This window comes from Miniopterus schreibersii (genome assembly GCF_964146895.1).
Source record: "Miniopterus schreibersii genome assembly, chromosome: 4".
In the NCBI taxonomy this organism is placed as follows: Eukaryota; Metazoa; Chordata; class Mammalia; order Chiroptera; family Miniopteridae; genus Miniopterus; species Miniopterus schreibersii.
The window spans coordinates 11,951,740-11,973,634 of NC_138105.1; the positions used below are offsets into that span (position 1 = coordinate 11,951,740).

General features: G+C 42.4%; 1 protein-coding gene and 1 long non-coding RNA gene across 9 annotated transcripts in view; one reads left to right on the forward strand and one right to left on the reverse strand.

The window, feature by feature from the left end:
* The window catches only part of FBXO38 (F-box protein 38), a 47,045-nt gene extending 39,572 nt beyond the window's left edge, over positions 1-7,473 (reverse strand). For all 3 annotated transcript variants that reach the window (XM_081135691.1, XM_081135690.1, XM_081135689.1), the window contains exons 1-2: positions 7,383-7,473; positions 562-753 (exon numbers count right to left, since the gene is read on the reverse strand). In XM_081135691.1, the coding sequence (XP_080991817.1) occupies positions 562-689 (128 nt within the window). In that variant the 5' untranslated portion in view covers positions 690-753; positions 7,383-7,473. The remainder of the gene's footprint in view (positions 1-561; positions 754-7,382) is intronic.
* A 68-nt stretch (positions 7,474-7,541) lies between these two features.
* LOC308556606 overlaps positions 7,542-21,895 on the forward strand; it is a 46,355-nt gene continuing 32,001 nt past the window's right edge. For 4 of the 6 annotated variants that reach the window (XR_013998728.1, XR_013998729.1, XR_013998730.1 and 1 more), the window contains exons 1-3: positions 7,542-7,750; positions 13,929-14,039; positions 15,269-15,333. This is a non-coding gene — a long non-coding RNA (uncharacterized lncRNA). Of the gene's footprint in view, positions 7,822-13,928; positions 14,040-15,268; positions 15,334-21,895 lie in introns of all 6 variants that reach the window. The other 2 variants (XR_013998732.1, XR_013998733.1) reach the window with 2 other exon arrangements.

Below are 21,895 nucleotides of genomic sequence, written 5' to 3' on the forward strand. Positions count from 1 at the left end.
ATCTCATTGAATCCTTAAATATCTATCATTGGTCCATAGTTAGTAAATGAGAGACTCAGAATTCAAACTCAGGTCTCCAGCTCCAGAGACAAAGCATATCAGGATTTGTTTACTGAATGGATAATGACTGAGGAAGAGAGCAGGGGAAATTAGAAAGACAGTTTTTTTTCTGCTGTTGTGGGTTTTTTTGTTTGTTTCGTTTCTTTAATTAATGGTATAATGTCATTTGGATAAAATATAATTTAAAAAAAGATTTTGAAAAAAGTTCATCACAAAACAACTTTCATATATGCACTGCATATGGAAATGATGGATATTATTTCACGAAACCTTTGCTTCAATCACTTACATATATCTGCATACTGAGCAAAAATGTGTTTCTCAATGTGGGTTGTAGTAAAAAAAAAAGTCAGAAACACTGCCTTGCGTACACACAGTACTGTAATAACAAAAGTAAACAAATCTTTTAGTCAAAAAGAATTCCAAGAAGCCTGGAATGTTAACACAGTCTAGAGAATGGCTGTTCAAGAGAACTTTCTGCAACAAAAGAAATCATCTTACCTAAAAATATGGCAAAGTACTTCATGTGAAAGTTGATTCATATAATCCTTTGTTTCATCTGATACTGTTTCCTCAGGAATTTCATTATTCATAAGACATGTTTTAACACTTTTCTTTCGTGGACCCATTGCTGCGTTATCTCCAGTTATCAAAGAGCAAATCTCCCCTCTTGGTTACTTGAGTTCAAAGTACCTGAGAGCAAGCAGAGAACAGAGGAAACTAAAGCAGCAAATCAGATGCAGAAATTATCTCTATAAAACCTAGGTAAAACAGCTTTTATTTATTTTTATTTTTTTAAAACATTTATTTTAAAATACAAAGGTAATTACAATGGTACAGACCACATTCAAATTAATAAAAATATTACACCAAGGGCACAGAACATAGTTTTCTGAAAAGCAGTACAGAATATAAAACGGAATTATTTAGAATGAGCAAAAATCCAAGGAACCAGGAGTCCTGGATTCTAGTTTGTACTCTGTTGCTTCCTAGCTAACTCACTGAGTCTCACCAAGCATCAATTTCTTCAAATGTAAGGTAAGATCGCTCACCTCCCAGTCACCTGATTGGCTGTTCTCATCAATTTTACCACAATGTTGCTGTTGCATCCAATCCCACTGGCTTTCAGGCCTCTATCAGCCCTAAATGGAACTACTGCAGCAGCTTACTAAATGATGTGCAACACTGTCTCGCCAGGGCCTGGAATAAAGCCTGCCACACAGTAGGCCTACAATATGTAACTTGCTGAATAAACACCATCCCAGACTTCCACAGTGAAGTTAGTGCTACCTTTTTACAACACTCCTCTGACTGCATCCTAAGTGAAAAGAGTAAGATGTTGAACTTGCACAAAGAAAAAGGACAAACATGTCTGCTCGCATGGGACAGTTGGAAGGACCCATGATAAAAATACTAACAGTGGTTACTTCTGGGGAGTGAGAGCAGAGGTTTAGGAAAGTAGGAAAGAGACTTTATTTTTCATATTCTTCTCCATTTTTTGAAAATTTTAGATTGGTAATGTATATTTCTTAAAAAACAATGACCAAATCAGCCTGCAGGGAATCCTACTTTCTAGGATAAAATCTTCCCAATGTGGTCACAAGCCACCTTTCCAATCTCACCTTTCAATCCTATCACTTGCTCCTCAGGACACTCCAGCCACAGAACATCCTCAGTTCTCACAAACATTGATCTTTCATCCCTAATAAGCTACTGCCACTGACTAGAATGTCCTTCTCTTTCCTTCCTTTTTTTTGGTCTACAAAACCACTAATTTGGTTTTTAAAAAATCTGCCTTCAAAATCTAGTTTAAATGTTGAGTCCTCTGTGAAAACTTCTCCTATTCACCCCCTTTTCCAAGCTCCCTGGGAGCTTCTACCATAGCAATTTGTATAGTATTTTATTCATCATGTCTCTGCCAGGAAAAGGAAAAGAAACTCAACCTCCTGCCTCTATGTGATAACAAGTCCTTGCTCCTAATAAGTCCTCAAATGCCTGACGTATGAATATCCATCAGTCTTTCCATTACTCCATATGCATCCAGTAGCTTCAAGGTTGCTAAGAACCATTTCACGTTTCTATTTGCTATCTCAACACTCAACGACCTCAGCAACAAGCCTATGACCCTAGCAAAAATGCAATTAGATGTTACTCCAATAAGGACACATCACCAAGAGCTACGCTGCAGCATGTAAATGACTCAACAAGACTATTAACTAGTACAGAGCAGCCCAACCATGAGTTAATTCTCTAGTTATCATATTTTAGTATGTCTGACCTTTAAGAATCTTCACAACTCTGCCCTGGCCGGGTAGCCCAGTTGGTCAGAGCTGTGTCCCTATGCGCCATGGATGCAGAGATTCTCGGTTGGGGCACATAAAAGCAGCAACCGATGAATGCATAAATCAGTGGAGAACACACTGTGGTTTCTCTCTTTCAAAACTCCAAGTTAAAAAAAAAATCTCCACAACTCTGTTTACTGATACCATGCTGTCTTTCACCCCGTAAGTAAAATTCTTTCTTAGCCCTTTTCCCTCCTTTTTCTCACCAAATCCACACCACTGACTAACTTTCCCCTCACCCACAGTCCCACCTTTACTGCCCCTTCGTATTTGGCAGTGCTGCGGTTTTGTGAGAGTCACATTTAGTAGACCCACGGAACAACCTACATTTGAATTTTTAAACCAAACAGACTGTACTTTAAATATCATTGAGTTTATAAAAGTTCACTTGTTTGAACTCAGAGAAATATTTACTCACAGATATGACATTATACAACATCATATAGATGTTAGGTCTCCAGCAAGCCCACAAAAATCTAACAGTATGCATCAACACTACGCTGAAGGGCCTAATTAGCAGGACTAACAAATTTTTAGGCAAAACTGTAAGTATATTTCCCATATCGTGTCTAGAATTAAAGACTCGGTCATGTAAGCTACCTACCTGGCAGTACGTAGAGTAGTGACCACCCCCCTTACTGTAAGCCTTTGGTGGGAAAGGCCTTGTAGAGATGAACACTGGGGTAAAGGACATCCTACACCTAGGGGCTTAGCAGGTCAGGACCTATAGACGGGATATCCATCAGTCCTCTCCAGTCCAAGTAGGTGCCCCTGGAGATGTTCAGGAGATAAAAGCTTCCTCCTTAAAGACTAATTTATCTTCCCTTACACGAAGGACTCACTCATCTTCCCCTGCCACCACTTAGACTCTATAAAGGACATGAAAACTGTTTCAACTAAAGCTGATTCATCTTCATTCACGTGAAATACCAGCCAGGCCACGCTAAGCATTTCATCCCGGGCACTGAGTAACACAGGCCTGCCACCCCTGTATAAGAAAACACCATCCAAGACACTCAAAGTCCTGAGTGATGATGGTGCCTCTCTTGTATGTGCATGCACTCTCTTCAGTGCTTTTATTTCAGTGGAATGAAGGATAAAAGCAAGTGAGAATAGAAAATTACCCTTCAATGTCTTGGTTTCTTCCCACCCTTATCTCCAAAATATCACCATTTGCCACTTGAGAAACTCAACAAAGTAGGAAAAGTCCAAAGCAGCACTGGGTTAAAAGAGAAAGAGGAAAGGAGAGAAATTCCAGTTATCAGCCATAGATAAAGATGACACATTGGAGGTGGCCTGCAGAGGAGTCAGGGAGGGTAAGGGAGAAGTGAGTATAAATAACAGGTGAGTACAAATATGTGAAGATTATAGTTTGCAGCACGAGGTCTTATTTCTAGGGTTAGCAAGTCCTGGGAGCTTAGACTCTAAACTCAAAGAAATGTCATTCTGATAGGATGTTATAGAATTCTAGAATGTTAAAAGTTGAAGGGGCCTTTAGAGAATACCTAGTCACATAGTTCTTAATTTTTTCTGGGCCACAAACCCATCTGAGGCTATGATGAAAGCTGCACATTTTCTCCCTAGGAGCAAAACAAACCATACCAGACTCATATACACTGAATTATATACATACAATTTCAGGGGCTTCACAGAAACATCAAAGCTCACCCAGAGATTCCTACCCAAGATTGGAATCCTCAATTTTCAGATGGACAAATAATATCAGAGAGCATAAGTCACTTGCCCAAGGGCATATGTTAAGTGTCAGAGCTCAGGCTGGGATTCAGATTCCCCAACCCACACTATACACCCTATCATCAAGTCAGTCCTCTGCACCTTGGCCGTCTCCCTGCATTCTAGAGATATGCCCCAGTGCTTGGAGATGGGCTTCTGGATGCTCTGATAAAACTGCTACTGACTGCACCCTCCTCCCACATTAGGGTTTGTGGTCCATCTAATTTAGGCTCCTACACAGTAGCCTACAACAGCCCTGGGTATCCTAAAGTCAGTCATTCTGTAGCTGTCTGTTCAGCAGAATGGAGCCACAGGAAGCATCAAAATTTTGTCCTGGAGGCTCAGGTACATTCTAAGTAGTACGCCTGTGTTATCTGTGAGTATTCTTTAAACTAGGGTCTTTCCATAATACAATTTCTCTTAGACACGCATGCTCTTCTTCCAGCCTGCCAGTTCAAAGCTCCTGCCTTCCCAGGCAAAACTACGCTATTCTCTACTAATTCAATTCCTTCTGGTAGCTCCCAAATTTACCCCAGTCTCTCAATCCTTAGCCCTCAAGGTTTTCTCCACTTTTTTTTTCAATCCTCACCCAAGGATATTTTTTCCATTGCTTTTTCAGAGGGGGGGCTAGAAGAGACACACATTGAGTGGTTGCCACCCGCTCGCACTCTGACCAGGGCCCAGCCTGCAACTGAGGTACATGCCCTTGGCCAGAATCAAACCCAGGACCCTTGGATCCACAGGCTGACGCTCTAACCACTGGGCCAAACCGGCTAGGGCAAGGTTTTTTCCACTTCTTGTATGGGAGCATCACATTTCCTTGCTTACAAAATCAAGCTATTTTCCTTTTAACCCTTGATTTCCATTATACAGGTTTTAACACTTACTGTTCACAATTCTCACAATTGCTGATACCTATAAAAGACCTACATAAATTCACTCCTTTACTCTCTACATGTCACAACTAAAAATCTTCCTGTACCTGTTCCATCTTGTCAACAACCTCCTCCATCCCTAAATTATCCTAATTACTCCCTTCCTCAGATCACATCAGACCCTCCAGGATATGTGTTTGTGTCTTACTACACACTTTATAGGGCAGAGATAAACGCCTTACAACTAACCAGAAAACTTAGAGGCTCCTTTAACAAAACATTCACAATTCTTTATCAATTTCTCATTCTGTATCTAATTAACAACAGTTCTCTGGAGAAACACCTTTTCACGATTGCCTCCATCCATCCACTCATCCAGGCATCATTTAAGTAATCCATCCCTTCACTGAATTACTTTCTATGGCCTACTAAATGCTAGGTGGTGACAGTCGTTCTCCTCACGAAGCTCAGTCTCAGGGTGGAGGCAGGTTTTACCACCAGTATCTTACAAGTCAGTCATTTCAATTATTGTATCTTAAATTACTTTTCATTATTCTTATCAAAAATACCTCCTCCCCCTTAAAGCTTCCCGGTGTCCTCATCATCCAATCTGGACAAAGGCTTCCCAGCCCTTCAGCTTCCTAACGCCTTTCTTTAGTTTCTATGGGCTTCAGCTTACTCCCATCAAAGGGATCTTGCATGTCACTTAATTTGGTCCCATTTCCCAGATCAACGATCTTCAATGTCTCCTACCTAAGAGACAGCCTCTCTTTCCGAAAGAAATGTCACACCATATCTGCCAAGCTGCTTAGATAAAAAAACAAAACCAGAATTACAGTGAAGAAAAGAGTCAAGAATCACCCAGTCCAGCCCCTCATTTTCCGGGTGAGGAAAGGGAGGCCCAGAGGGGTGAGCCGGGTTGCTCGAGGTCATGAAGTCAGAAAACATCACTGCTAAACGAAGTCAGGATCCAGGTCTTCAACTGCAGGTCAAGTCCAGTTTCATTTCACTATGCCACTTTATCTTACTGAAATACAGTTTTCCTTTTGCTCCTATTCTATGCCCCAGCATCTTTTTTTTTACTGGGAAAGTAAAGTGTGTACCTCCAGGCACACAGTCATTTAAGCAAACACACACACCTAACAAGGACAGAAGAATCACAGCTTTGTACATTTTTAAGGAGAGGGAGAGAGCCTTAGGAATCATCTAAACCAGTAGTTGCCAAAAGTCAAAGTTAAAAATTACAAGCACCGATTTTTCAATCTATATGACTACATATATAATACCCTCCAAACCCCACAAAAGTCATGGCCTTAGAGAACCATTATTCATTCTTCAGTTGTGCTGGGAGTATGGGAAAGGGAATTAAGAACCAGCGACCTAACCCAGCACCTTCCTTTGCTGGAGGAGAAATCTCAAGTCCAGAGAGGGGAAGGAATTCGCCCAAAGTGAACCAGCAAGTTAAGAGAGCATTTTAAGATAAAAAAAAAAACAAAAAACCCACAAGGTCTCCTATTTTTCACATTGGTGTGTTTTAACTGCTGGTACTGGTTTATAAAACAAAGTCTTCAGGGCACAGAGTCCCGCTGCACAGGAAGCACAGGGACCTTCCAAAGCGCCCAGCTGTCCTTGGCCGGCTGGGTGTCTGGCAGCAAACACGGTGGACATCTCTTATCAGTGACCTCCTGGCTGGGCAGGAGGCAGGAAAGACACGCTTTTCAGGTCCGTCTTCAAGGAAAGACTTCGAAAGAGGGTTGAGAATCTGACTTCCCGAGCTAGGAAGGCACCCAACACGCTCATTTACAGAGAAACAAACTGGGCCACAGAAAGGGTCATGGACCTGGGCACAGTCACACAGCGAGTCGGTCGGTGGACGAGGCAGGACTAGAACTCGGGGCTCCGGACCCCAGGGATGGCCGCCTCTCAGGGGTGTACCCGCTGGGTGCTGCTCAGGGTCATCCCCTCCGTACGCGAGCTCCAGGCCTTCCTCAATTGACTGGCTTAGCCACTGACTTAACACTGACATCCCGGAATTCGTGACGCCCGGAGTGGAATGGGGTCCCCCACGTTGTCCAGGCCAACCACCCCCATTTTGTTCAAGAAAGCGAGACCAAGACGAGCGTGTTCTGTATGTTGGTATCTTGGGCCAGGTTCACACAAGGGGGGCAAAACGCACAACCTGGGCCTCAAAAGGCCAAGAACCACGAACCCAATCCCTGCTTTCCCGGGAGCTACAGGCCCGACAGGGGCCCGAGGCGGACGACCAGGCGGCCGGGAGCCCGGGAGCCCGAGAGCCCCCCTCCGGCCGCGGCCGACCCCCGCGCGCCCCGCTCAGCCGGCCGCCTCCGGGCCGCGGGCCCCGCCGCCTCACCTGCGCCGGCCTTCGTCTGTTGCTGTGGTGGGAGGGAGGGAGATCGCGACCGCCGCTTCCCGCGGCCCCCACCGCCGGCACTTCCGCTTCCGCCGCCGCTCGGGCGTTTCCGGAATGCTGGCCTGGGGGCGGGGCCCGCGCCCGGAGTCCATGTTGGGTGTGGACGCAGCGGCGGTGCAGCGCGGCCATGTTGAGAGTGGCGTCTCCGGGAACGGGGAGGACACTGGGTTCCCGAGACTGGGTCACCGCGCCGGAAGCGCCCGGGGCTCTGACGTCGGGATTACGGTCAGGACGCCGGCGGGCGCAGCTGTTCTGACTGAAAACTTCCAGATCGTGGTCAGCCAGGCGGGGCTTAGGGCCGGAAACAGGTGGGCCAGGCGGGACTCCCTCCCCTTCTGGCGGAGCGACCGGGGTCCGGCGCGCCCCCTGTAATCCTCAGGTGTGTTAAGCGAACGTGGACATCTCTGTGGTGCCCACGCGACAAACCGCTGCAGAATTGAGCGGCTCGGTTCAGTTCGTTGTGAGTCTCGTGATTCCGCGGGTGGACCCGGCTCGGCGGGGCAGCTTCCGCCCGAGGTCTCAGCCGCCCGCGGTCCGAGCGCCCCCGAGACGCGCGCTGACTGCAGGCCCCGCGGGGTGTTGCGAGGCCGGCGGTCGTGGCTGGAAGCCCCGGGGCTGAGCTGGCGCTGGGGCGCCGCTGCCTGCAGGCCCCTCGCGCCGTGGCTCGGGTCGCTCCCGCCGAGATCGGGCCTCGGGTAGGGAGCGCTCGGGGCAGGCAGGGGAGGCCCGGGACACACTCACCCTCCAGTCTCGGAAGCCGCAGCCCTTCCCTCGGGCCCAGCCTGCGGTCGGGGCGCCGCTGAGCCAGCCCGAGGCCAGGGGAGGGGAGTAAGATTTCACCTCTAGTTGAAGGAGTAGCGGAGAATGCGTGGCCATCGACTCCCCAAACTACCTCATTTGTTTGCTTTTAATTTCTTTTTGGACAGCTGCAGATTTTATTAGCACAGGGTATCAAAAAAGGCAGGCTAGTAGCCCCACCAGTAAAAAGTCTTGAGTCTGCACAGGAATGAGGCTTTACATCTTTTTTTTTTTTTTTTTTTTTAATTGTGGTAAAATATAAATAACATAAAATTTGCCATTTCAATCATTCTCAAGAATACAACTCAGCGGTGTTACGTGTACAGGGTGGGGCAAAAGTAGGTTTACAGTTGTGGGACATGAACGCAGTGTTTATTCTTGTAATTTATTAATTATTGCATTATTTTCCACACGAACAACTCTAAACCTACTTTTGCCCCACCGTGTACTTACACTGCTGTGCAGCCACACCGCCTGCCCCCTCCAGAACTTTTTCATCTTCCCGAGCTGAAATTCTGTACCCGCTGAAGGGCACCTCCCATACTAGCCCCCACCTCCAGCCCCAGCCCCATTCTGCTTTCTGCCTCTATCTTGTGTGAGTGGAATCATGCAGTATTCATCCTTTGCTGTTTGGATTCTTTGGCTTAACACCATGCCTTCGAGGTTCCTTTCCTCCTGTTGTAGCATGTGTCAGAATTGCCTCCCTTTTTAAGGCTGGCTAACATTCCATTGTATGTCTTGTTCCACATTTCCTCCCCCCATCCATGGGTGGACATTTGGGTTGCTCTTCTGCCTTTCGACTACCATGAATAATGCTTCAGTGAACGTGAGCAGATGTCTCTTCCAGATGCAGCTGTGCATTCTTTTGGATGTATGCCCCAAAGTGGGATGGCTGGATCAGTTCTACCTTTAATTTTTCCATAGCAGCTATACCATTTTACAGTCTCACCAACAGTGTGCAAGTTTCCAAATTGTTCACGTTCTTGCTCTCATTTATTTTTTGTGGGTAATGTTTGTAACCCACTGAGGACAGTGCCTGGTGTAGAGTAAAAAGCTCCACAAAGGTTAGCTGTTATTATTTGGCTGATCAGAGGCCTCTTTTCCTTCCTTTCTTGTCAGCTATAGTTCAAGTAGCAAAGGCTGAATTCTCAGCATGTGATAGTTCTGATGTCCACTTTTAAAGCATCCTAACTTTTCCCACGTTGCTTTAGGGCATCCTGTAAAGGATGTTGTACATAGGTATACATATAGAGGATTGCAGTTTCAAAGCCAAACACAAGGTGGTAGATTAGGCAAAAGAAAAAGAAAGAAGAAGAAAAAAAGGAACCTACGTGGGAGGCTTTTATAAACATGAGCTCTGAGCGAGCATTAAGGAACAAAGCCTTCACTTTTCATTTTTAATTTGGACCATACTACACAAGATCAAGGTTATGTTACGAGGAAGTGAAAAGATTAAGGATGAAACTTAGGAAACTTAACAAGCTTTCTTTTTAACAGTTAACCTTACTGTGTTTTTCCTGTCACTACATCTAGTGCAGGTCTTTTAGTCTGATCTCTAGAGGGATGAGAGTAAAGAAGTCACTCTTTAGAAAAGAAAATCATTTGAAATGCTCTGAGCTATTCACCATTAGCCAAAATTTACTGAAAGACTGTATGGGACCTGGGAATATATTCCACACCAGAGCTGAAGAAATGAGTAGGAAACAGTCTCTGCTCCTAGGCAGGCTGGGAGGCCTCGTCTGCGAAGAACACTTCAGTGAAATTTGGGAGATCCACCCACAGTGGGGATGTCAGAATGTCAGAGCAGCACAGAAGGTGCTGAATCAGTCCAATGTTCATGCAGCTGCACTTGAAATAATTGCAAACACCCTCTTCAACTCACCTTTCCTCCTCCCGTGGGCTCACGTGTCACTACTTCTTCATTATATCTCTCTGTCTCATCTGGCTTAGCTTCTCCCTCACCAATTCTTATGTTTTGTTTTTGTTTATGCATTCTTATAATCACAATGTGACGCAACCAATCATTTTAAATACATCATCACATTTAATCCCTATGAACTCTGTGAGGTAAGTATCACTTGCCCCATTTTATAAGTAATGCAACTCAGCTTCAGAGAGGTAAGTATTTTGCTAAACATCATATGGCTAGTAAATTTCAGAGAATTGTGAAATTTGAGCAATCTGACTTCAAAACCCATATTCCTAATTACTAAATCGTGCACTGTTGCAATTTTTTTTTTTTCTCCAAATGACAATCTTATTTATCTCCCCAGAGCATTGTGTGAATTGCGTCAATGGCTCCTGTTTGCTTAGACTTTAAACCTCGAAGCATACATTTGTAACTTGTTTATCAGACTTCCAAGGCCATGCTTTGGTCACAGCCTACTATTTCAATCTCATTTTCCTTTATGAACATGTTCCAGCTGCACACAGGACTCACGTTTTCCCTCACATACCCTATGACTCTCTTGCCCTTGGCTGAGGGAACAAATTGCCCCCCTGTAGGCGAAAGGTGAATGAACTTCATTCAGCTGTTACAAGGAAAGAAACGGAGGATGCTGGTGAACTGGGCCCATTTGGTGTGCCCAATATTGGGAAAGAATGGATAGTCCTTAAATTCCAAAAGTAACAGAAAAGAGGTGTAGTTTTCAAAAGCCCATTGCGTTGTTAGCCTGACATGGTTTATTCATTCATTTAGCAAATATTTCCTGAGGGCTTGCTCTGGGATTAAGCATTGGACTAGACACCAAGGACACATTGTGAGAAGTTGATATGTTTCTGCCTTCAGTTTGATAAGGGGAGACAGACAAATAACTATACAAGTGAATCAATTTCTTAAACACATGGGAGGTTGGCACACAGTTAAGTTTTGTTGAGTGAAGGAATTAATGAATGGATAAATCTAATTACCTTAAGTTTTCCTTTTAGACATTTAAATTTAATAAGCAAATCCTGTGTTTAACAAACAAAACCTTGCCAAATGAATAAATAACTACTCATTAAATGTATAAATATGGCAAGTGATACCTTCTCAATTCCAATAATAGCCTTAATAAAATTCTTACTCTTTCAACTTAAAGTTCTAAGTTTAAATCAATACTCAAAAATTTCAAATTGGAATCATAAGCTTCATTCATCGTATTCTTTAATATGCCATATTTTCTTAAAATGTGACACAGTTTAAATGAAAATTATAGACTTTCTTAACCCAAAATAATAGTATATATGTGACTTAATGATCATTTCTAAGCTTAAATTTAATCTTATGGGGGTTATAAGACAATCACTTAAAAACCACTCTATTTCCCATGTCTGGGGGTTGCGATTGCATATTGATTTGAGGGGTGTTTGGCTGGGTGTCAGGATTTCCTTCTCACCCCCAACCCTTTCCTTTTGGCTCATGAGCTATAAGGACACATGCCCAGGGTAGTAGCAGCCTTAACCTCATCACATATATGGATTGTGTACGGGAGATGATGAAACCAGCATTTAATGAAATTCATAGACTAGCAGCGGTCAGAGGTGGAGGGAAAGACCCCTGGTATTGCTTAAGTCTATGGATACCACTGTGTTTGAATTAAGACTTACCCTCGCCTCTCCTAACTGCATGAATCCACACATTTCTCATTTTACTGAAGCTAAGTTTCAGTTGGATTTTCATCACTCTTAACCTAAAGAATCCCAATATATTTATTATTCTGTATTAACCATTACCCTCCTATATTATCCCAGAGCTTCAGAAACCATTTTCTACTCTTAATAGCCTTGAAAGTACTTGAGGAATGAAGGGAGATGGGGAGAGGCTAACATCACCAAGGTGGTGGGAGTAAGGCATCGGTCTCAGAAGGCAAAATGAGGGGCTGATGGAGAACTGCAAAATTAGGGATACAAAGCAAGTAGTAGCCATGATAACACAAATGCTCTGGGGTCCTCTGAAATTGGGAGGACATCATTTGTGGACTGGAAAGTCAAATCATTTTGTATTGTGAAAGTGTGCTTCCCAGAAGGCTTAGATCTCTGGGTGACATTTCCTTGCTTTATACCAAGATAGCAAAATGTTTCAGCTTCTGGGAGTGTCATAATTTATTATGATACAAATAGGTTTAATAGTTAACTGTAGTAAAGACAAAAATAGCAGGAAGTGGAGCTTCGGGCAGGCCTGAGGACAAGCTCAGACTCAGAGGAGGGAAACATGGCATCCAGAAAAGATAGTGCCAAAGCATCTGTTGCGTTTGCTTGACTTGCATTCATTTCTCCTGGCAATAGTGCCTCCATATTTCTTTGGGAAACAATTCTTTACCTTCGTCTGATCCATATACCGGGGACTCCCTCACCCCTAGCTCCTGCATTGCCTGGCATTTCAGTTCATTTTTTAAAATACATTTTTATTGATTTCAGAGAGAGGAAGGGAGATAGAAACATCAGTGATGAGAGTCATTGATCGGCTGCCTCCTGCACGCCCTCTGCTGGGGATCGAGCCCACAACCCGGCATGTGCCCTGACCGGGAATCGAACTGTGACCTCCTGGTTCATAGGTCGACACTCAACCACTGAGCCACGCCAGCTGGTCCTTCAGTTCATTTTAATGAGAGTTGAGCATGCGTGTAGCCATAAGGACTGGTTCAGTAATCTTTCCCAAGGATGGGGATTGGGTGGGGTGGTCAAAGCCTACCTGAAAAGGAAGACACCATCAAGGGAGGTGTGGATGGATCCAAAAAATGGAGAGAAAAACTTCTGGCAATGTTTTTTAAGACTCTGGATCTAGCAATACCTGAATTTAGAGATTCCTCTGGACTTTTCAGGAACAGGAGCCATGGAACCAGTCCCCTCTCAGCCCTGCTTTTTCTTAACTTCATCTACTTTGAGTTGGATTTTCTTTTGCATGTCATTACATGTGGTTTCCCCACTAGAGGGTGTAGCTTACTCACTGCATTTGTTCGAAGAGGTAATGCTGGCAGGCCGGCATTTACTGTCAGACCTTCTGGGATGGTGAGGAGTCCCAGCCACAGAGCTCACATTTCTGATAGGACCCCTGTCTTAGAAGGACTGGGAGAGCAGTCAGATCACCAAGGCATGGCTACAGAGACAGAAAATGGAATAGGACTAAAGTGCCAGGTGAATACTTGATCTCAAGAACCATAAAGATTCCTTAGTCTTAAAAAGAAAAAAGGTAAAGGCAGGAATGGCAAATAGGTTTGGTCTTCCATACGAAATCTGATCGCCAAGGCATGCCTGGATTGCTATTTTAAGAAAGTTTTGGAGGCCAAATCCAGCTCAGTGGAGTGTACACACTATCATTGATTACTGGTACCTGGTATTGGCATGGGGAAAAGCAGGAGGGTGGGGTATGATAGATCCTGCCCATCTATGGGTGAGATGTTTCTCAGGAGGAGCACTGTTGGCATTTCAATGGTTCAGTCTTATCCCGCTGTGTGAAACTGTCCAGTTGATTGCAGGGCCTTAGTCCACTGAATGCTAGTAGTACCACTCCAGTCATTGTGATGAGCAAAAATCAAGTCCTCACATACTTTAACTGCCTCTTATGAGAACAGTACCGTTCTATTTGAAAATCATTAAGCTTGACCAAGAGTGACAACTTGGATTTACCAGAATATTGAACTAGAGTTTCTAAAATTCTTTAAGACTAAATAGAAAAATTAAGATTTTTTGTTTTGTTTTGTTTTTTAGATCCTGAGACCAGACTAAAGGAATAGGGACTGAGAAGACAGATGGGAATGAAGACTCTCCAGCAATGGGAAGAAGATGCCTATGGGGACAGGGAGTCAGGTAGAACCTTAAGTAGGTGATAAATATGTCACCCCTGGTTGAGGAAAGGTAGAGGGAGCCTCAGCTGTGGGGGAATGGGTGTCCTGTTAAAAATTTGTTGGGGATACTCTCATCCCACCTGAGGGTCCCATGATCTGTAGCTATTTCTTTGGTCAGAGTGTCTTTATATGACAGTTCTCAGAGAGCTGCACCTCCACTCTGTACCTCTGAATCCAATGAATCCTTATATTATTTTTGAAACATGGTAGCATATGAGTGAATGAATGAATGAATGAATGAGTAAATAAATAAATAAATAAATAAATAAATAAATAAATTTCCTACCCCTTAATTTAAGATTTCAAGTGTCACCTATTTTCATATACTTGATGCCCCTGTCAATGCCCTGGAGAAGGGAGAAAAAATGGTTTGCGCAATAGGCATGATATGGTAGCCACTTTCAAGTTTCACATTGGTCAATGCCCTCTAGCCGAAGACCACCAGAAATACTTTAGTTGAACAAGTGGGTTTGTTACTCATTGCTGAGAGAGAGAGAAAGCACATGGGAAGCCTAAGGCATCTCAGTAAAAGGATATTAGAAAGGATGTAGGATTAGGTTAATCTGGGGAAAAGTTGGGGAAGACCAGCTTTGCTCTGGATTGGAATCCCTCAGGAAGTGGGAGTAATTCTGTAATTTGGTATCTTAAAAAGTCTTATTTAAAAGGAGGGAAGAAAAGCCAAAGGCTAGAGTTGAAATTGGTAGAGAAGCAGCAGTCACTCATATTAGTCTAGATAGGGGATGCTGGTATTTTGTAGGTAGGATAATGTTCATGTTTTCCCTGTGTTCAGATGTGCTTTCGGAGTGGCATGATCTTTGGTTACAGAGTAGTTTTGTCAGATGTTAATGTTCTTTACAATTATTTTAAACAGGAGAACATCAAGGCCCAGCTGTGAGCAGGCAGCCAACCTGTAGCAAAGTCAAGGTTGGCTCCTGGGTGTCATGGATTTTCCCTTTCTCACATTTTATCATTTTGTTTAACAATCATTCTTTTTTTTTTTTGGATCCCTCACTGGATTGTAAACTGCACAAGGGCCTAGACCTGGTTTTGATTACCACTGAGGATCCAGAGTCTACCACATCTCCCAGTCTCATAACTACTTAAACACTAGTTACTGAATAAATGAGTGAATTGTCCAATTAGCCTATCAGACTGAGTTGCTTCAAGTCAGGAGTCTCTTGCTATTCAGCTCTGTATTTCTAGGAACAAACACAGTTCTGGCGCAGCTCATTAAATGTATCTTGAGTTAAAGAGGAGCTTTCCATAAGGTAAGATTTATTGATTTTTTAAAATAAGATAATATAAAGAAATTCATTTTTTGAAGGAAAGACGATGCTCAATTCAAATGGGTTCACTCATGACGAACGAAGAAAAATCACGTCATTTTCATGTATTTTTGGCATTTTCCAATGTATTGAATATGAAGAGAGAAGTTCAAAGCTCTAAGAGAAATTGACATAAATATTTAGAGACCATCGGTAGAAACATAACCTTTCTTCCTCCTAACCTAGTGTACTACAGTAAGTATTTTAAGGGAAGAGAGGCCTTAATTTGTAACCTCCTGACTTATAAATAGCCCATCGCTAGAGATTTGCCTCTCCCCTTACAACACTCTTCACGCCAGGCACCCCTCTGCTTTATAATCATGGTGAAACATTATTAGAGCTTTTAAGAAATGTGTAAACTTGTATGTTAAGTATAGAGGGAGGGGAAAACAATGAATCACTGAGGAACCCCAGAAAAATCGTCCCACTTTTCTGAACCAGATATTACCTTAGCTGTAAAATAACCATGATGGATATCTACTGAGTCTCTTCCTATATATTATTATATACATGTAAATTTTCAATTACAGTTTACATTCGATATTGTTCTGTATTAGTTTCAGATGTACAGCATAGTGGTTAGAAAACCATGTACTTTACAAAGTGGTCTCCCTGATGTTTCAAGTACCCACTGGGCACCACACATAGTTATTACAATATCATTGAGTCTATTCCCTATGCTGTAATTTGCATCTCTGTGGCGATTCTGTAACTACCAGCTTGTACTTCTTAGGAAAAAGGAGACAGGGTCTTTGAGGCTCACCATGACAGTGCTCTGTGAGGCCTCATTGCTGGGGGCAAAGAACATAATGACCAAGAACAAGATAAATATAGCAGCGTGGGAAACTCAAGCGAAAACATGTGTCTTTTTCAGCAGACATGTAATAACAAAAAGCCAGTTACTACTACATTTTGTGCTAAATGATAGTGGACTTTTGCTATTGCCTTTTTCACACACAAAAAGTGGTCCATTAAAAAAAAATTAATAGCCACAGAGGAGCTACTGTGAAATGACAAAAACATTGTTCATCTTCTGTAAATACTTCCTATTTGACATTGGCAAGACAATTGGAAGTCTTTTCCTTTTATGTGTAAAAAGCAAATAATCTCATCCTGCCTACCATGCAGTGTTGGTATGCGTCTCATACATCCCTGATTGGGAAAGTACTTTCTAAGTTATAGCAGGTTTATAATCATGTATTATTTATGGTAATAGCCTGGGAGTAAAAGTGTTTTATTTTTTTCTTTCCCTGCACCTGACACAGTGTCTGGAATTTACTAGGCATTCATTGAATGTTCGTGGGAGATGCTAAGAACTGTTTGGGAAATTGCACTCGTAGGTGTATACCCAAGAGAAATGAAAATGATTTGTATACACAAACCCTTGTACATGAATGTTCATAGCAACATTGTTCATATTAGCCAAGAAGTGTCCACAACCCAATGTCCATTAATGGACAAATGGATAAAAATGATTTGGTGTAACCACATATACGATGGTATAGCCATATGGTGGTATTGCCATACATTATTCAACCATAAAACAGCATGAAGCACTGATACATTCTACAACCTGGGTAAACTTTGATAACTTTATGCTGAATGGAAAAAGCCAGAAACAAAAAGCCACATATTGTACGATTCCATTTATATTCATTGCCCAGAATAGGCAAATCCAGAAAGACAGAAAGTAGATTAGTGGTTGACAAGTCCTGGGTGATGGTAGAGTGGATACAGACTTATTTTAATGAAAATTATTCTGCAATTAGATAGTAGTTGTGCAACTCTGTGAACATGCTAAACACCATTGGATTATTTATGTTAAAAGAGTGAATTTATTATTTACCCTTCTTTTCAATTAAAGTACCCAGAATAAATCCTTATCACTACGTTATTTTTTATTTCCCTGAAACCTTAGTATCCTAGGGAAGGGGGCAGACAGTATATTTCAAGAAAGGATGAAAGTGAAAAGCTAATGGTAAGTTTGGGAGAAGGGGTAGCAATCATCTGTAGTTCCTCTTCCCTCTTAGGAATCTCATTGTGCACCATGGAATGATCATGACCACTTCTGAAGGCCTACGAGAAGAGTTTTTGAGGTGGTTTGGAAGTTACTGTTGTACCGGTTGGGAATGACTATGGTACAGGTTATATGGACTGAGTGGAAGAAAGGCTTGGCAAATCTGGAAGAACTACGGGCTAGGTATAAAGACCTGTTGATAGAAGGGTGACAACTATTTTGGTTTGTTTGAGATTGCCCTATTTTAGCCCCAAAAGTCTCCAGGAAAGTCCTCAGTCTCAGGCAAACCGGGATGGTTGGTCCCCTAGTTGTAAGCAACATAATAGGGACCCTGATGGCGATTATTGACTAAGGGCCTATTATGTGGTAGGCATTATGCTAAGCGCCCTTTATGCATCGTCTTTTTCAATTCCCACAGCCAAACTCTCAGGTACTTACTGAGGTTAAATGATCTGTCCTAGGTGATACAGTTTAAAGAGCTGAAATCCCAGTCCAAGTCTATAAGATAAGAATCTTCATTCTTAACCACACATTCAACTCTCAGAGATTGAGCCAATACAATATGATAAAAAAAAATTTGATTACCTATAAGGGGTGCTTTAAGTTTAAAATTGCTTTTTATTCACATTATCAATTCATTGCCCCCAAAACTATTTGTTTATTTATTTCAACAAGTACTTATGATGCCTACTTAATGCCAGACATTGTGTTAAGTGCTAGGACTAAGTCACAAACCTGCCTGCTGGCCTCATGGAGCTTATGTTTGGTGATAGGCCAAAATAATGAAACGAAAATAAAATATCTGGGAGTTATGATAAGACTCATGAAGGAAACAAAAGCATATTTACATGGAAAATATCAGAGGAAAGTATATTTTAAGGAGGATAGTCAGTGAGGGCATCTATAAGGAAGACGTATTTAGGCTGAAACCCTAATGGTGAGGAACTAGCCCTGTGAACAGCACAGTGAAAACATTCTTTTGGGAGAGGACAGTTTGCCCAAGGTCCTGAAGCAGGAGAGAACTTTGTATATTTGAAAATATTAGGAATGAAGAGTCAGTGTGGTCAGAGCATATTTAGCAAGTGAAGCAGTGAATATAATCTCAGGTTTGTAGATAAAAACTTGAGGTTTGGTTTGGAGGAAATTTGAGCCTTTCCAATATGACTTAAGCACAGGGGCAGGCAGGGTTCACCCCAGGGTCTGCTGACTGTGTGCTGAGGCTTGGTGGTTTAGTCTTATCTTGAAAAGAGTGATTTTTCTTACAGTTTCAAACATTTTAGGAACAAAACCTTTTTTCAAATAAAATCTCATATTGAAACCTAATGTTCACAACAGATAAAGGGAGGCTTCTCTGCTGGAGTTGGAGGAGGGGACTCAGAAGCTCAATCCTTTAGTCCCAGCTACCCTCCCCCACCTGGGCTTCAGCCAGTGGAACTGAAACGCCAAGGACATTGCTTTCAGTTTTCAGAATCACATCTCCAAAAAATGTGGAAGTGCCATCAGTCACCTACACATTATTTTCTCAGAAGAGGGTTCTGTTTAGGGTTTGGTGTTTTCACTTACATTTTAGCAAAGCAGTACACACAGGAATTCGGATATGTAACGTTATTAGAGGCGCATAATGGGCTGGCTCTTATGGAGCATAGTCGTTTCTGTTGTACAGGCTCCTGTAGGTAATAACTGCACGAAATGTTCTAAAACAAAACTCACAGGTCAAACTCCATCCTGCAACGATCTCTTAATAGCTTCTATTAGAAATACTTGGGAATTTTATTTTACGCAGAGGGGAGATAATAAAATATGTCTCCTTTTAAACGTCAAACATTAAAACTTTCTGATCTTAAATTCAGCACCAGAATCTTTGGAATTTCCACTTAGCAAGACAGCTGTGGCAACCCAGATCCTTGACTGTGTAATATGTATCTGTAACCTGTTAGAAGGGAAGGAGACCATTCTTGAAAAGTGGAAAAAAAAAAAAGACTATAACTGCCCTGGCCAGTGCGACTCAGTTGCTCGGGCATCGTCTCAGCACCAAAAGGTTCCTGGTTGGATTCCAGGGCAGGGCAGTGCCCGGCTTGTGGACTCGATCCCCAGTAGGGGGCATGCAGGAGGCAGCCAGGTCGGTATTATAGTCTCAGACACGTTCCTCTCTCTTCCTCTCCCTTCCTCTCTAAAAATCAAAAAATGACTGTAACTGCTGTCTGGAAATGACTACAACCACTGCCCAGGTGCCTCTGGAATCCATTTAATCAGTCTCCCCCTAAGCCCCCTGCAGAAGGCTACTGCGATACCATGGGCCAGGAGTGAGAGGACTTGAATATGGGAAAAAGCAACAGATTTAGAGAGAGAAAAAAATTAAAAATGAAAACGAGGAGCTTTCATTGCCAGTGGTGTATAAACAGATAAAAGGACAGTAAGAGGGATGAATCCTGGTTTTCCCCAGGATGTGTTTGGCATAAATGTTTGGATTGAGTCATAATGAATCGTTATTATGAAGATCAAAAATGGTCAAATATTAGCAGTTTCATATGGTTTAATATAGTTCAACTAATAGAAATACTATAAGCCTAAGCCTGGAAAAATTCTTGTGCAAGAAATAGCAAACTTACCTTATGTGAAGTTTCACCAAAAATACCTGAAACAAAAATGTTCAGAAAAAAGGGTCAAGTAAAACAATGTAGTGTTGAGATGTGAAGAGTTCATTAGCCCACTAAGTAATCTCATAAATAACCATGAACGCCATAGAAAAATATGTGGCTCTTCCACACAAGGGTTATCTGGTCATGCCTGGTTCCCAAATACTGTTTGCTTCCTCTTATCAAGCCTGGGACATTTACTGTCCCATCTGAGAATTCGCCCTCTCCCGTCCCTAGGTGTCATCTGACCTTTGGCAGGGGAGGTTCAAACCTAAGCTTTATCCTCTGGGATTCAGCATATCATCTACTGCTGGGCTGCTCACTGTGTGGACCCATTTTAGAGAGATGTCTAGCTCTTGATAGTCATCCTGACTACCTGTGGACACAAATCTTAGCTACTTGTCTTTGTTTCTGATGATTGCCTGTCTTGAATATACTCTTTTTCCAAACTCTATCTGCTTCCAAGGAAGGCTTTTCCTTTGTTCAGGACCTCTGTGTCAACAACTTTTTACCCAAACTATGAACATTTCCCACGACCTTCATATTTTATGTTCTATTTTGCAGCCTCGACTTCTTTCAACTGCTGTAGCTGAGCCTCCTTGCCTCCCCCTCTACCTGTGCTGACCTGCCAGCAGATTTAGTTTTACATTGTGGGCTTCCTTTGTTGGTGTCATTTTGCTGGGCTTAATCAGAAAGCACTGAGCCCTCTCTCGATAGTTGATAACCTCGGTTGTGCTCTATCAGTAAGCCATTCCAGACACGGACACTGTTTTGTGTAGAAGGCACGTGTGTGTGTGTATGCACACACACATGAACTACCACTGTGTGGGGAATGTGATGGGAGAGTACTAGGAAGAAGAGGGAGGAGAAATGAAATTATTGACTCAAAAGACCAGATTTTTTTGGTCAAATACTGATTATAGCTCTCATACGTCATCCCATAAAATATCCAAAGTCTGTCTATGGCAGTTCTTGGAATATTTAAAAAATGGACTCAATCACTGATATTCATTGTAGTTGAGGCAGTGAATTTTTAATCTCAGAGAAACTTCAAAGTTTCAAAGAATTCCTACATCTAGAAAATAGTTATCATTGGCTTGTTACTCGCTTGGAAGATCAGAGGTTTACTCCCTCCCCAAGGTTCTTTGATAAATACTTACATGAGAAATAGCCAATAGCCAAGACAGCAACCAAGAAAGTTTTCATCTTTTCCATAAAGCACAATGCAACATTCACTAGTGTTCTCACAGTCAAGTTTCCTAGCAAATCCTCACAGGCTCAGTTCTCTTGATGATCCAGGGCCGTGGCCCCATTCTGAGAACCTCAGATCCCATTATGAAGTCATTTGCAAATGATCCGTTTACATGTAACGCCAAGGTTAAGTCACCAGGTCACCTAAGACCAAGAAGACTTCTTCTAGGAGAAAATATTTCTTTCTTAACAGGCAGTAGAGGTGCAGCATGACAGCATGATTTGACGTTGTTTTGTTTGATTGTTAAATTATTATTCAGTTCCATAGAAGTAATTCTGGTTTTACAATGAGCAAGAAGAAAGAAATGTGGGGGGAAAAACAAAACAAATTTAGAATGAGGAAGTCTTGGGAACTTTTTCAAAATTTACATGTCTGCCTTCAACACCTGCTCCCCTTAACCCCAAAATTCTGATTCAACAGGTCCAGAGTGTGACTCAGACATATCACACACACACACACACACACACACACACACACACACACACTTGCATAGTACAACCTGGTTCATCTCTTTAATTGTGAATCAGTGGGTTAGGAGACCATAATATTGTGCCAATGGGCTAACTTTCTGGGTCCTTACCCCCCTTACATCCTATAGGC